Below are 15437 nucleotides of genomic sequence, written 5' to 3'. Positions count from 1 at the left end.
TAGGATTCCATTGTCATGGGACACCTCATGATTGCCAGCTTCATCTACTAACACGTAGTCATCGTACGACAGATAGGAAAGTGTTGGTACATGATCCATGTCCTTTCTGGAACTTGGTTATCTTCCTGTCAGAAATTTTTTTACGAATTCTAAGTGATGAATGAAATATTGGTGTATAAACATCTTATGAGCAGTATAAGAGTTTCACATCTCTAGAACAACTTCTATTCCCTTGGGTAAATAATAAGTAGCTACCAACATGAACCGACGCCCATCTGATAACGGAGCATGTATTTGTCCAATGAAGTCCAATCCCTAGCTTCTAGATGACCAGGGCATGATAATAGGATACATCATGGCAGCAGGAGCTAACTAAATATTACCAAACTTCATTCATCATTGTTGGCCAAGAAAATCCTGTTCTCTTCAATAGCTACATCATCGTGGCACGTATTCTTTCTTTCATTTACATCCACTATTGCAACCTTTGATTGGCTGGAGCTCAAACACTTTAGAAGTAACCAACCATCAGTTTGTCGATACCAGTCAACAATCATTAAATTGTACTTGAAAGCCATCAGTCAGTGTCCTGATCAACTCATTTGCCTGGATCTTGTAAGTATTCAATAATAGTCTTCCTCCAATCTTGCTCTTCGGCTGTCTTTACTTATCATCATTTTTTTGGCTGAATTATCATGTTGATCGGCCATGTTAATGCTAGCAAGGCAAGCCATCAACTTCTTAGTGATGAAAAAATAGGCCACGATAAATATGGTAATGGGATATGCTTGCTGTGCTAACTTATTGGCTCTCGAATTATCATCTCTACACATGTATCATGATAAACATTAAGTGATTTGCGGTTGGGTGATATACTCCACCTGAGCCCGCTCCTTCAACCTCCCAGCAGCGCATGGTGGAGATCCGCCTTCATCGCGAGTGGCACCCAACACCAGCTCACACCCCTTCCTTGCTTCTTCCCTGCCTCACATGGCCCAAACAAGCCTACCTGCTACTGCTCTCACCGTGCCATGGACATAACTAGGGCTGGACGAAAAGCTCGTGGCTCGTTAGCTCGCTTGGCTCGTGACGAGCTCGGCTCGACGTGTTTTATTAACGAGCCGAGCCAGCGTTTGTGCTCGTTAAGTTAACGAGAGCTGGCTCACGAGCAGCCGCGCGAGCTGAAACGAGCGACGACGACCAGCTACGAGCAGCGGTCAGCCCAATAAGCAGCCCAACGAGCCCGCCAGCTGCAAATATCTAACTCTAGGCGTGTCCTACGCACTCCATCCCCTCCATGGCTCCATCTGGTCTTGCTGTTCCGCCGCCGTGGTTGCGTCTGGCCCCGGCCGTCCAAGATCTGTTCGCTGCGTGGGCGCATGGCATGTCCCTATTCGTGATCTCACACTCGCCCGCACGGCAACAGGCGAGCTATCGCTTCCAGTTCTTCTATCTGATCCAATCGGGATGCAAGCAATTAGGCTCCAACCTAATAGGCCCTGACCCGCGCGGCCGCTTGCCCGCCGCTCGTCCACAAGCACCGGCCGGCCTCCCTAGCTAGTCCGCTCGCTCGCCACTAGAGTCCCAGATCTGATCGTTCGCCCCCGGCGCGCCTCCGTGCCGCTGCCCCCCCTGGCAATCAAATTGGCTGCCCCCGGCGTTCCCCCACCACCTCCCTCTTGGGGCTCCTCCTTCCTATGGGCGACGCGGCCCCAGAGGATCCGCACGACGGGCGCCATGGATGATAAGGAACAGGTGAACGGCCCCTGGTGAGTGTTTGGCTCGCGAGCTGCCCGAGCCAGCTTGCTATCTTAACAAGTCGGACCGAGCCGAGCCGAGCTGGCTTGATATCCAGCCCTAGCCGGACCGAGCCGAGCCGAGCCGAGCTGGCTTCTTATCCAGCCCTAGACATAACCAGCACGGCAGGGGAGGCTGCCACCGTGCGTGTTGCCTCCTTTGGCTGCACGGCATGGTCGTATGTGCGTTCGCGACACATGGATGAGTAGGTGGCGGTGCAGGTGCAGGCAACAAAGACGATCAATGCTGTGGCGCAGCCAGAGACGAAGTGGAGGGGGTTGGGTGCCCACAGATCTGTCAGCGGTGATGACGAGGGGTGCAGCTTGCCAGCGGATGGGACGTGGGTGGTCGACGTAGCGGCTCCAGCGGTGCGACGCCTAGAGTGGGCGACTGGAGGGAGGAGACAAGAGGAGGGAGGAAGACGGGCAATGGCAAAGTCTCATGAGGTACTCAGAAGATGAGAGAACAAGGAGGGAGAAATGATAGAAGCTAGGGTTCAGGATCGAGGACGCAGCGTGGCCAGCTTGGGTATTTTTTCACAAAAGCCACGTGCAGTCGGTTTCCGTAAAAACGATGTGAAGTTTTCTCTTCTTCATGTTAAAATATTTTAGAGTCTAGAAACCTAGACTTAAGTAAGATGAGCATGCTTACTATTTATCTAGGGCCTCCATGGACCACGGTTTGATTTTAATAAAATATATAGTTTTATTTTGAAAACTTCCACACGACTGGATGCCAAGTTATGGACGGCAGGACAGCTACAAAATGGGGCAACGTAGCAGCCCTTCGAGACGCGGGAAACGTTCCTCTGAAGTCCGTCCCCCTACTTTGGATCACTGATGCATGGGTTCGGTCCCACGCGTCATTGTCCAGGGAGGACATGAGGGAAGACTTGTCCGGACCCGCGACCTCGCGTCCAGATAGAGGCTTTTCATACATTGAGTATTGCAATATTACGTAATCTATGGCCCGTACATTTTTATAATAGAAACAATACATATAGTTACACTTACACACACACGAGTGAGGCATGATTATCAAATAGGAAAAACCAATAATGCCTCACGAGTTTAAATTATAGGTGAGTATTAGTTGCTTCGAGAAATCCTTTATTACAGCAACGACGCATTGTAACTGCATCATATAGCCATAAACAAATATCATCACCATCCCTCATATGGACTCTGGTAAAGCTTCTTCTTTACTCAATCCTGCCAAAGAAAAGTGGGGGAAAATGTTAATTTTCCATTAATTGTGTTTAATTTGAAATGTGTGCCGGCACTAAACTGAAAGAGAACTATTTCCTGAAAATCTGGGGCCGGTTAGCTACCCAACTAATTTGCAAAAGAAAAGGCTGCAGACGTGTTCGTATTTCTCTGCTTTTGTTTCAAATGATTAATTAGGTCAAAATTTAAAATACTAGGCCTTAGAGAAAAAAGACTAGGCACATATTAGTATAAATATGTGCCTAGTCTAATATATGAATTACAAGTTTATTTGCATCGTCTAATATATGAGTTGTTTATTGTTTCAGGCCTCGAAAACATGTGCACAACTCTCACTGTGAGCAGTTGATGTCCGGGGAGATGGTGTAGGACAGCGGGACCCCACAGGCGCCGGGCAGCGTCTGCGTGGCGTACAGGTCGGCGTTGACCATGTTGTAGGCCGACTTGAGGCACTCGCACGTCGCCTGCCTCGCGGCCGCGGTGTCCGCGGCCGCGTAGATGGCCTTCACGCCGGTGCAGCACCGGTCGCTGGGCTGCCCCGCGTCGCCCTGCAGGAAGTCCAGGCACAGCGACAGGTCGTTGATCACGCCGGAGCACGAGACGTCGTCGGCCAGCACCACCGGCACGGCCAGCTGCTGGACGGCCGCCAGCATCACGAGCAGGAGGACGGCGGCGAAGGCCGAGGTGGTCTTCTTCATGGCTGATCGATCTGTCGAGACTGCTGCGAGCGAGGGAGTGAAGTGCTTATAGTGTGATTGTTAGCAAGGTGGTGGTGCTTAGTGTGGCAGGGTATGTAGAGTATTTGTAGGTAGAGAACACCAGGGTGTTTTCGATGGTTGTTCAAGTCTTGAGCATGTGGGACGTGTTGATTTCAGGTGCTGCAGAGTTCTCGCCGTCATTGCTGGTGTTTTGGTTTTGGCTATGGTTTTCGGCATGACTTTCTAGAAGAAACGGAGTAGGTTTATTTGCTAAGTGATAAGCTCTGTTGGAGTACGTCGAGGCACAATACCATTGTCTTTTTTTTTAGAGAAAAAGTCCTGATGGAGATCTTAAAACTCTAAAGTTACTGTTTGTTTTAGCGATACCATGGCACGTCGCTGTGGTTCTTCTATTGATCATGTTGCTTCAGGGGCTAATATTTTCAGAAGATTATCTTTTCCTAGTGATTATCATTTAAATGAAGACGTCTATGTTCAAAAGAGTTTCATACCCATATGATTATGCTTAGGTAAAATATGAGGAATTCATGCATCATCCAAGGTAACTAGAGTATGTTCATGAAGTTCATCATGATGTCAATGTGAGGCGGTTTCTTTAGAAAATTCAGGCCCTAGTAACCCGGACCTCAAACCCCAAAACCCAATTCCAAACCCTAATGGCATCAAAGCGCATCGCCAGAGCACCACCATTTTTTTAGTGACAATTTTCTTCTCACATAGGCTGAATTTCCAAAATGGGAGGTCTCGAAGGTCGCCCTCTAATTTCTCTCAAATCTCAACGCATTTACTTGTCCTCCACATTCTAGGAACAAAACTAAATTGCATCTTGTTGATGACTAGAATGATCGACAGTTTATTAAGCCCGTGCACTACTGCTTGGTTGTGGTTGTTTTAAAAGTGAACTACGCAGCGCGAATCCGACAACCAAACGAATTTTGTAGCTTCATGCTTCATCAGTGTTCGGTGACAATCACCGAACCATCGATAACTCAAACACAGGCGACATTCAGTTGATACTAAGTACCACCCCATATGGCATGCACATGTTTACAATGAACTGGAGCACAGTATATATATTAAAGTTTCACACGCGAGTACATGTGAGATTAACTAGTACACAGGAGCCACTGATGTGGCTCACACACACGATTACAGGCGACAGTACTAATTGGTTCGTCAACACCAAATCCTTTATTCTAATTCTAATAACGCAGCGCTTGCTTCCACAGCATATCGGAGCACTGATCATCACCATCGGTCGTCGTATATGGATTTGGATTAGGGCCCAGCTGCATCATCCCTGCTTCGTTCATTCAATCCTGCCAACGCAAAGAGGGGGGAAAATGCAAATTAATTAGTTCGCCTGTAATAATGTTTGCTTGGTTTGCCTTGGTGGTGCACTCACGTGTTGCAGTCGATGTCGGGGGTGATGACGTAGGGCAGCGACAGGCCGCAGTCGTCGGGGAGCGCCTGCGCGGCGGAGAGCTGGGCCTGCACCTGGCGGTACGCCGTCTTGAGGCACTCGCAGGTGGCGCGCCGCTCGGCGGTGGTGTCGGCGGACGCGTAGAGGGACCTCACGCCGGCGCAGCAGTCGCCGGAGGGGCTGCCGCCGCCGCCCTGGAGGAAGGGCAGGCACGGCGCCATGTCCTGGAGCACGGCGGGGCACGCGATGTCGGCGGCGCGCGCCGGCTGCTGGTGGAACGCCACCGCCGCGAGCAGGAGGACGGCCAGCGCCGAGATCGTCGTCTTCGTCATGGCTCTTCCCTTGGTGAGTTGCTCCTCCTCCTACGGTGCGGTGCAGTAGTGGGACGATGGCTGTGTGTGTGCGCGTTGATTGCTGTGTGATCGATGCTGGTGCTGTGGAATTGGCTGTGTGTATGCATGGTATTTAAAGGACGAGATCAACAGTAGGTTTCGGATGATTGTCTTCAAGTTTCAAGCATGAGAAGTGTCGAATGTTGTTGGGGGCAGAGTTCTTGATCTATCACTGGTTCTGTTCTGATTTCTGGTAAAACGCAACAATAATCTATCTCTAGTTTAGAGTTTCAGATCGTAGTGCAGATGCATGGGTTTCTAGAAGAGACGACGGTGCGGTAGGTTTTGATGTCCCTTGAATCTTGAATTAGGTATGCCGTTGGAGGACGTCGAGGTTCTTGGGGAGATTGATGCAACAGCGAGACGTGAGGCGTGCTGAGCTTGCATGCATTGCATTGGTTTGCAACAAAACATTCCAAAACTTCCTAGGTCCTCTGGTCTCTGTGGTAGGTGGCTCATGGCTGGGAGCTCCTCGCTGTCACTGGCACCCTGCATGCCGGGGTCATGCGTCATGCCCGTCCCGTCACCCACATCAACGGCGTGTCCCGGGTTGCACTGCTCACGCCATTGTGCCGCTCCAGCCTCCACAGGCCACAGCGTCTCTCTCTCTCTCTCTCTCTCTCTCTCTCGCTCGCTCGCTCGCTCCCTCCCTCCCTCCCTCCCCCCGTTGGCCTTTAGCGGAAGTTCAGCTCATTGAGCAGCAATAGGATGACTTTGAAACCATATCGTATAACCGTCTGGAAACAGAATTCCTTGAAGGCAAGAAAGGCCTGATTCTCTTGCAACATGTTGGGCTCGAGGCATCAGCCCAGATTGGTTACTCTGTTGTGCTCAGATTCTTTATAAAAATGTGTTGGGCTTTGGGCCAGACGTTTTTACATATAACCTGACTATTATGATTTTGCATCCCTGTGCATATATTTTGAAATTAGCTCCAACAAAGAAAATTATTCATGGTAAGATCCTAGCATTTTTTTTCAAACACAGCACAGACGCAGACGTTCACAAATACACACATACACTCACACTTATAAATACATACACATAATCATATCTTTATAGCACCTTCGAGAAATTGAGCCGGCAGATCCTCGAGATTGACAAAGTCACCACATACGTCTCGCTGTCGCGTCGCCTACCACTGAAAAATGCGAGCACTCGAACCTGAGTGAGCAGGTTTCACCACAAGGATCTTAACAGCTGAGCTAATCTCAGTTCGTAAGATCCCGGCATGTAATGCTTGCACAAGCTAATACATTGGAGTACATACTCCTTTGCAGTTTGCACTATGTTTTCAACATTATATGTACCATAGTTATTAGTTAACAATCGCCACAGTTTGCGAAGAACACCAAATCCTGCCCCGAACGTACCTGACGTATTTCTAGCTTCGCAGCTTCCGTCAGCCAAAGGTGATCACCAAAGTCAAAGCAGGCCGCGGCGGCGCCAGCAGCCATGCCAGTAGGTGAGCTGGGCTGCAGCTAGCCTCGCCGGGGACACGGGACCTGGTCGCCGGGGCACCGAGATGGCGAGGTGGAAGATGAGGCGGCGCGATCAGGATGGCTCCCCTGCTCTGTCCTCTGAACAGGACACTGATCGATTCGCTGCGAACTCGACAGCTGTGACACGAAGCGAGAGCATACATCAATCTTTTCTAGGATTCCAGTTCCCTGAGGCTGCTGCTGATACGCAAGGAATTTAAAGGATTTATAAGGTTGTTGGGTTCCAGGCTAGCAGCCTGCCTCAATGCAACCTGGTCTAGTGTGTAGCCTTCCAGGAATGCTGGACCGAGTGATGGCGTCTGAATTAATTAGTCCCAGTAAAATCTTGTGATCCAGCCAGTAATTCATTATGCTTTTTCGTTTTAAGTTTTACCTCGATGTTCCTTTTACTGCTACTCCAGTTGGCAGAGCAGAGCTGGGTTTGCTTGTTTTGTGTTCAGTAATAGTGTGATTTCTGTAGTTAAATCCATTGTTTTGATCGCAAAAGTTAAAGTTGTAACGTTGCCTCAAACACAGGTGTGGACCTTGCACCATTTTGCGTCCAAAACTGGAATTGCTACCGGTTATTCCCATTGTTTCCGTCAAGAATGGATTCAAGAGGCCAGGCTATTTTAGGTGTCTGTTTAGCTGGCTTTGTACCGGTGGCAGCCGGCAAAAGTAACGCAAGTACACGTACTGCACCAGGTTTATAGCCACAAGGACATCCATGAACTTGGGCACCGTGTCTCTTAGCTGGAGATGGCGTTTGCTCTTGGAATTCCATGCCAGTACTATTCAGGCAAACTAGAAAAAATAAAAAAAACAAAAAAACGATTGCGTTCCTTACAATAGACCACACAGCTGATGCTACGGCTCTAGAGGCTGCCCAAAACTTCAAGTAATGCTGCAGGTGATGACATTTGGTTTTGTCAGAACCACGTATGTACGAGGACATGAATGAGCGACGTGCTGTTCGGTTTCTTGAGCTGTTGGGATGCACAGGTGTGCACTACTGTGTAACGGTGCTAACCTCCTCCCAGCGTAGAAAATGGTTGAAATGCTGCATCGTCACCAGCCAAATTTGCGGCGATTGCATTGGTGATGCTTATCAGCAACAGACTCGGCTCTGTTTCGATGGATCAAAGTTCAATTCGAATGATCAAGTCTGTTTGTCCTCCGAACCTTCTTAATAATGAAATAGGAGCGCTGCGAGTTCTTGAAAACACATTTTTCCAAAGTAGTTATGCACATAAAACTTTATTTTTCTCAAATGTAAGCTAGTTCATGTGGCCATTTAATTTATATGGAGGTGCCTTATCTCGTGATTTATCTTATAAAGAACAAGATACCTTCCCCACACGCAGAGTTGTTGTCCTATGTTTAAAAACAAATATGACGTAATAGGTTGTTGTCCTATGTTTAAAAACAAAGGGACTGTACTGAGACAACTGGTTATCGCTGGTAATGGAAATGTATTTTCCGATATGATAAACTTGAATTTTTTTTGCGGTGAAGTAACTAAAATTTAGAATGTCAAACTTGGCTACTTTCTTCTTAGACTACACACAACATACCGGTATGTAGTGTATATAAGAACCTGCCAATAACCGAAAATGTATTGCCAACTTGTAGCCTACCATCATGCTGATGTTCTCCGAATCCGTGTGCACCAGGATCGACTCCATTCTTCTAACAAAATCTCCCCAATATTTAACCCTCTTCCTCTCATTGACGATCCAATCGAGCCGGGATCTTAGCCCTCCTCTGCCCCCTGGCGCCAAGAACAAGGCCTGTCAAAAACCATCCATTTCACAGTTTCACCTCCAAACACTGATGAAACACCAGACATGGCAAGCATGCTATAAGAGGCACGCCTCCCCTTCAAATGCAGGTCTCCCTCCGTCCTCCCTTGAGCTGGTTGCTGCTGCACCCGAGACGAAGCGACAGCAAACGCGGCCTCGTGCTCGACGACGACGACGCCGCCCGGCCGTTTGCATATAGAGCCGCCGCGCTCCCGGCGTCCACGCCACCGCCACCGCCGCCGCGCGCCCGAGCCTCGCCGTCCATGCGCGCGCGCGCCCCTGCGTCTCCGCGGCGTCCCTACTAGCTGATGGCACTTTCCTCCCCCGCGCGGCGCCGCCGGCTGCCCCTCCTCCTGCTGGCTCTGCTCCTCGCCGCGCTCTCCTCGCCCTGCGCCCGCGCGGCCTCGGAGCGGCGCCGCGCGCTTCTGGTGGCACCGCCACCAGCCGTTGCCCCCGGGCGCGCGTGGCAGGAGTTCCGCGTGGCGCCGCCTACGGCGCGGCCGATCGGGGAATGGCAGCGGAGGGTGCGCCGAGGCCGCGGCGGGGGCACCGGCGCGTGGACGTTCTCGGCGATGCTGCCCCGGGGGTTCGTTCCGCCGTCGGGCTCCTCGGCGTGCCACAACGACATGCCGGCCACCGCCGCCGACGCCAATTTCTTCGCCTGCGGCGGCGCCGGGGCCCCGTGACGATGATCGACGGGCACTGTCTTGACCCTGCCTGCCTGCCTGCTTCGACCAACAAGGATCCGAAGCAGGTCCAAGAACGGTTCGTGGAGCTGCAGGACTCTCTCTCCTCTCTGTTCGTTCATGAAGGATTCTTGCAGCAATTGTAAATTCGGTGAGGCTTAACATGTTCTTCTCCAGAGTTCATGAACTATCCAGGCTCTGTATCTGATGATCAACGGATCCGAAGCCAGCATGAGGTCCTACTCCTAGTGAGTTGCCGTTGTTTCCATTTGTTTCCTCTCCCTGCCCCTGTTCTTAAGTACCTCCAATCGCGAAGGGAAACATTCGTTCAATTGCACGCAGAGTGTTTGGACATTGGTCTCGATTGGTTGGCTACCAAAACGTACGCATGCCAATCTTTTTTACCAAAAGGTTAATAATTTTACAAGGTGAGCTACCTTTTGGATTCCAACCAAATAAATGCTAAAATATTTTAGCATGTTCACATTTTGGCATGGCAAATTTGGTAACCAACCAATCAGGCCCATTATTTATTCTCTGTTTAGCTACCCTGCTTCCCCTGTTCAGTTCAGTCTGTTTATTCTTATTCTTTTGTCCTCATTTTCATGATACGGTGGTAAAGAAATCGCTTACTCAAAATCTCTTTCACTGATCAGAGGAGAAAACAGTGTTCTTGTTCGATAACTGTAAAGCTCCGTTTGGTGCTACTCCCTGCTTCTTCTTTGCCTCTACAGCACATAGGAGAGCTGCATATCATTGTATCCGCAAATAAAATCTGGTTCCAAACATCATGAGCTTTCCTTTGTTCTTGAAACGAAACCAGCTAGTCCTGCAGTTTTAGGCACCATTAAACTAGGCTTAATTAGCTAGTGTGCATGTTAAGCTCGGCGTCTCGCAAGAGCTTGGTGTTTCTTGGAGGCAGGAGCAGCGAGCGGGTGATGCTTCCAGAGCAGGGGACTGTCACTGGTGGTGTCAGGCGTGCGGATTAAGAAGAAAAAAAAGGGAGGGATTTCACAACCAAATCAGCCGGCCGGCGTGTGGGCTTGGCATGATCTAGGGAGATCCCGTGGCGTCTACTCCATGCACCCTCGCCGAACGCCCTTTAACAACAACGTCGCGCCGCCTCTCGATCGATCTCGTGGTGTTACCGTCCAATGTGATCATGAAAGTTTCGATTCTTTATTTCCTAAGCTAAGCTTGGCTAGCTCGCTCTTGGCTGAGCGATCGAAAGTGGAAAAAAAGGGGTTAGTTTGGTGCCATCATGTGGAATGGATCATGATCCGGACGTAATTAGTTGCGCTCATTGACTGGATTTGTTTAGCTACTGTCCTCTCCTGATAATAAAAAAGAGGCGGTACATACCAAATATGCAACCACTAGTCTGTATTTTTAATGCATTTCTAAAGTATCTAATCAGTCACTAAGTCCCTTAAGTTTCCCCTGTTGGGTCACAGAAGTTCCCTGGTTGACATAGCGTGCCTGTATTCGTGCCACGTGTAGGACCGAGGATACCAACTTGAGGATGATGGATAGTTAGTTTCAACAATTTGCAAAAAAGAATGAACATTACAATTGCAGATGAGGATCTGACGTTGCATACCAAGAAAATTGAAACACTCATTCCATAATCGTCCATGATACCTTGCAAAGATAGAATCAAACAACTTTGGAAATCTGTCTCCTAATTAGAAACATGCAAACAATTTAACTCATTGTTGGGTCAAAGGTTACAATGTTTGACTTCCAAAATGATACAGCTTACATTGATGGATGTGGGGAGTATAAGGTAAGTAATATGAAGTTGCCTCTAGAGGTTTCTAAATTGTTTACAACAATAAACATATCTACAACTTGAAAATGTATTTTTTATGTAGTTTGGAATAAAAAATCAAAAGGGCAGATGCAGTCAAATGCTTATATTTGACAACAAACATCCCAGTCTTTCTTCCTGCAAGAAATTTAGTTATGGCTTGGCTTGGTTTGATAGTCTTCAGTCTTCACTGCTAGACAATGACTTTGTGCTATAATTGTGGTTAGGCCCAGGGAGGCCCAGGTGTGTGTGTGTGCGCCCCTGGCTCTGGCCGACCAATAGACCTAGATTGATTAGAGATAGGCAAGGATCTCCTTTGGTGGGTTCTGTTTCCATAAGCCCTATCCAAGTCATCCTTGCCTATTTATACACGCACTCCACATATCTCTTGATTCAATCTACTAATTCCCACGAACATATCTCGCTTACATTCACTAGCTAGCTTCTCTTTGTACATCTCCTTTTTCTTTCTTCATTGGAACATTTTTTTGTGCAGCTTTCCTTTTTAAAAAGATATAATATGTAAATACCACATAATAGGGGTTTTCCCTTACTGTTTCCCCTTCAAAAAAAAAGATATTCATTTTACATGTACAATGAAACCAGGATGTTCAGGTAGTGGTGTGTTCTAGCTGTTCGGGAGGAGCCCAACCTATGGTCTTGTAGCCAGTGGGTTTGGCACAGTTCATCATGCTCTAATCTGGGTAGCCATGCTACCTCTAGTATAGCTGAACAAGCATGAACTTCTACATGAGACATTTTGATCTCTTTCTATCTCTTCCTCGTCTCTTTCCTTTCTTTTTGCTTTTTTATTTTTCATAGGTGCTCTCACCCTTGCACTATATGCTGTTCCTTCTGTTCTACTCTCTCCGTTCCAAAATACAGGTCATTTTGGCTTTATTAGATTTATAGATTTTACTATACATCTAGATATAAGTTATATATAGGTGCATAGCAAACATCATGAATCTAAAAAAGCCAAAACAATCTATATTTGAAACGGAGGGACAATGCAATGATATGCAGTTATCCTGCTGCTCTAGAAAACAAATTACACGTGCAACCATTGCTACAGTTCTGGTAGGCTCTTTACCAGCAGGAGCCAAAGGTGCATTTTAATAGAACAATATGAAATCATTTCTTCAACAAAAAACAATATGAAATCTTTGGAGACAATGGGGCATGCTATTTGAAATAGATAAACTGCTTAGGAGTTAGCTGAGATGGCAACCATCAAGACTGTCAGCATAATACAAAAATCAACTGGAGTGTTAAGATGGAAGCATTAACACCTGCCTGCACACAAAATATAAACAAATACATGATCGAAGGGATAGAGGGCTAGGCGACTAGCACTACCTAGTCTCGTGAAACGAAGCTAAGCATGGATAAAAGAGTAGGAGGTGCTCATCTGATTGCTCTCTGTCCATACTATGATAAATCAGGGGTAAGGCCACGTCTTTGCAAATTTCCCTACCGTAATTCCAAAATACTTGTAATTTTTAGAAAGTATTCCATGCTATTAGAGAATCTTTGAGAAAATATACTATAAGATATAATAGTAGGAAAAAAATTACAGGAGTGGTAAGCTTAATTTTTAAAAACACCAGGTCAGATATTGTGCAAAGAGAACAAAAACAAATTAAATAAACACATCTTCCGATTAACTCAAAGTGGATAGAAAAGCATTGTTAACTACATGTGTTCATATTATGTTACCTTAGCATTTTATCGGACATTTCAGGGGCATGGAGCCAAATGGGGAGTGGTTAGTGGAAGACTGGAAGTGGAACTGTGAGATAAGATGACTGATTTTTAGGTCCTTTTGTAGTTTGGGAGCAAATATCTCCGCAACATGTAGAATATGTCCATTTTGCTAGAGTGGTTCCTTCTTCAAATTTCAAATTTGCAGGGAATGTGATCAACGCATTTTGATTTATGAAGCATCTAATTGCTATCATTTGAAGAAGATCTTGCTATAATATCTGCAAGATCAACCTGAGCAATTTAGCAACTCAGAAACACCAGCAACTAGAGAAGTTGGATAAGCACAAAGTTTGGAACTTGTATAACATCACAAAGCTAACATAGTTGTGGTAAAATTTGTTTTCTATATATTTTCCTTTCAACAGCTTTTTTATATCTTATGTATACTCTAAAAATTTATTTTCGTTATCTATCTTTGGCTAGCCAGAAATATGGAATGGAGGATGGCTATATTTGGATAACCACTTAAGAGATTAATTTTCTATTAAAATCTCTATTCCTAATAATAAGAAAAGATATAGAATCTCTTAGAGTTGCGCTAAGCGTCCACGCCAGCAATAGGGAGCACCTCGAGCGCATGCAGGGAAGGAGCGTTAAAGAGGCATCGGAAGCACAGAGGATAGGGATAGAGCGAGAAGCCTTAGCCGTTTTGGCACAACTTAGCAGGAGCTTCAAAAAGAGTTTCATACGAAGCTCTGTTAAAGGGATATTTTCACAGTAGCTCATCCATAAAGCACCTGGTGAAAATATTTTCGGCTTACATTAGGTAGAAGCGGAAAATCGTAGCTTTGCCCAGCTTCTCCCGCATGTCTACGTTTCGCCAAACGATTTTGAAAATAATTTCAGCTTCACCAAAAATAAGGATCACACCGCTGTTTGAAAATTACTTGAGCATATTTTTATATTTTTATTTGTAGTGTCGCGCTTGCTTCTGCACGCTTGAGCATATTAGAGAAGACTGAGGGGAAAAAAAGTACCATGCATAATTTCAGGCGCTTAAAATTACTTGAGCATATTTTATTTGTAGTGAAGCTAGAATGGGGGCATCTTCCTGCCAGTTTTATTTTTATATTTTTGTTTTAGTTCGATGATTTCTGCTTAGTAAATTTTTTGATATCTTGGTTCATGGGTTTCGTTTTGCTGTGACTAGTGCCAAAAAACTGTAGAATGAACTAGTGCAAGTTGAGCTGAGTCGTGCAAGAAATGGAAGCATAATGCAACAGAATAAGGAGCTGCCACACTGCTGCTAGGAATATCGATTAAGCATTATCCGGTTTAAATATAATCCATCTCCATGAAATCTTGGATATTTACCTCAAAAAAATAAAATCTTAGATAGTGTGCCAAGAGCAGAATTGTTAGAGTAGTCTCTTGCACCACCTTTATACGATGTGAAATGATTTAAAGTTAGCAACCTGCTTAAACCTTTAAAGGTGGTCTAAGATAGTTTCAGGTGTGAATTTGTTATTAGAGCTAGGATAACAACAGAAACAACATGATGTATGGCAAAATGTAGTATGTTATGACTAGGGATGGAAAAATGCTCGTGACTCGTTAGCTCGCCCGGCTCGTAGCCGGCTCGGCTCGGCTTGGCTCGGTCCAATTCCTAACGAGCCGAGCACAACTTTATGCTTGTTAGTATAACGAGGGAGTTCGGACCAGCTCGCGAGCCAAACGAGCTACACGTGCAACATGATTTCCACCTACGTTACAGGTCGTCTAGAAGCCAAGACTCAGTATTTCCTTGGTGCGCTTGTGCTTGTCCAATGTTCACTTAATGAACCGGTCAATTTATGTATCTGAGAGATTAAGACTCAATATTTTATAACCTCTTTGCTTATGATAGGCTAGCTTATGGGCATACGTTATTGATGGAACATGTATGGTTGATGAATCATGAAAGTATCACTTGTGGAATTATATATGGTCCTGTGCAAATGAAATGTAACGTGCCAGAATTTTTTCAGAATGTTATAAGTCCAAAAATTGTGAATTTCAAAAACTTTTTCGTGCTTGTGCTTATAGCTAGGATCTCATGTAAGTTCGGACTCTTCCCATCCCAAATTCTTAGTAAACTAAAAATAAATTTTTTTAAGGATTATTGAAATGTTAGTGTGATTGGATTTGGAGTTATTTTGGAGTTTATTCTCGGAGTTGCTTGTGTAAAGTTTACTTGGGTTTATTTTGTTGGGATTTGTTTTGATTGATTGAAATAGTGTGGAATTCAAACTCGAGGTGTGCCCTTCGAGTTTGAATTCAAAAGCTAACAAACCTACCGCTCTAGCCTCAACCGGCTCAGCTCGCTACCCCGACCTGCTACCCTAGGTCCTAACC

General features: G+C 46.2%; 3 protein-coding genes across 3 annotated transcripts; 1 reads left to right on the top strand and 2 right to left on the bottom strand.

Annotated features, from left to right (window-relative positions):
- Positions 1–3355: 3355 nt before the first annotated feature.
- LOC112890320 (non-specific lipid-transfer protein 1-like) lies at positions 3356–3742 on the bottom strand. The gene has a single exon (XM_025957230.1). The coding sequence runs from the start codon at positions 3719–3721 to the stop codon at positions 3356–3358; it is 366 nt and encodes a 121-aa protein (XP_025813015.1). The 5' UTR covers positions 3722–3742.
- A 1401-nt stretch (positions 3743–5143) lies between these two features.
- On the bottom strand, positions 5144–5669 carry LOC112890319 (non-specific lipid-transfer protein 1-like). The gene has a single exon (XM_025957229.1). It carries the CDS (start codon positions 5495–5497, stop codon positions 5144–5146), a length of 354 nt encoding a protein of 117 aa, XP_025813014.1. The 5' UTR covers positions 5498–5669.
- Positions 5670–8711: 3042 nt separating this feature from the next.
- Positions 8712–10074, top strand: LOC112890165. Its single transcript, XM_025957041.1, has one exon. It carries the CDS (start codon positions 9149–9151, stop codon positions 9524–9526), a length of 378 nt encoding a protein of 125 aa, XP_025812826.1. The 5' UTR covers positions 8712–9148; the 3' UTR covers positions 9527–10074.
- The last annotated feature ends 5363 nt before the right edge of the window (positions 10075–15437 follow it).

Source organism: Panicum hallii, chromosome 4, assembly GCF_002211085.1.
Source record: "Panicum hallii strain FIL2 chromosome 4, PHallii_v3.1, whole genome shotgun sequence".
In the NCBI taxonomy this organism is placed as follows: domain Eukaryota; kingdom Viridiplantae; phylum Streptophyta; class Magnoliopsida; order Poales; family Poaceae; genus Panicum; species Panicum hallii.
The sequence above is the reverse complement of the archived record's forward strand: the minus strand, read 5'-3'. Positions and strand labels throughout refer to the sequence as shown.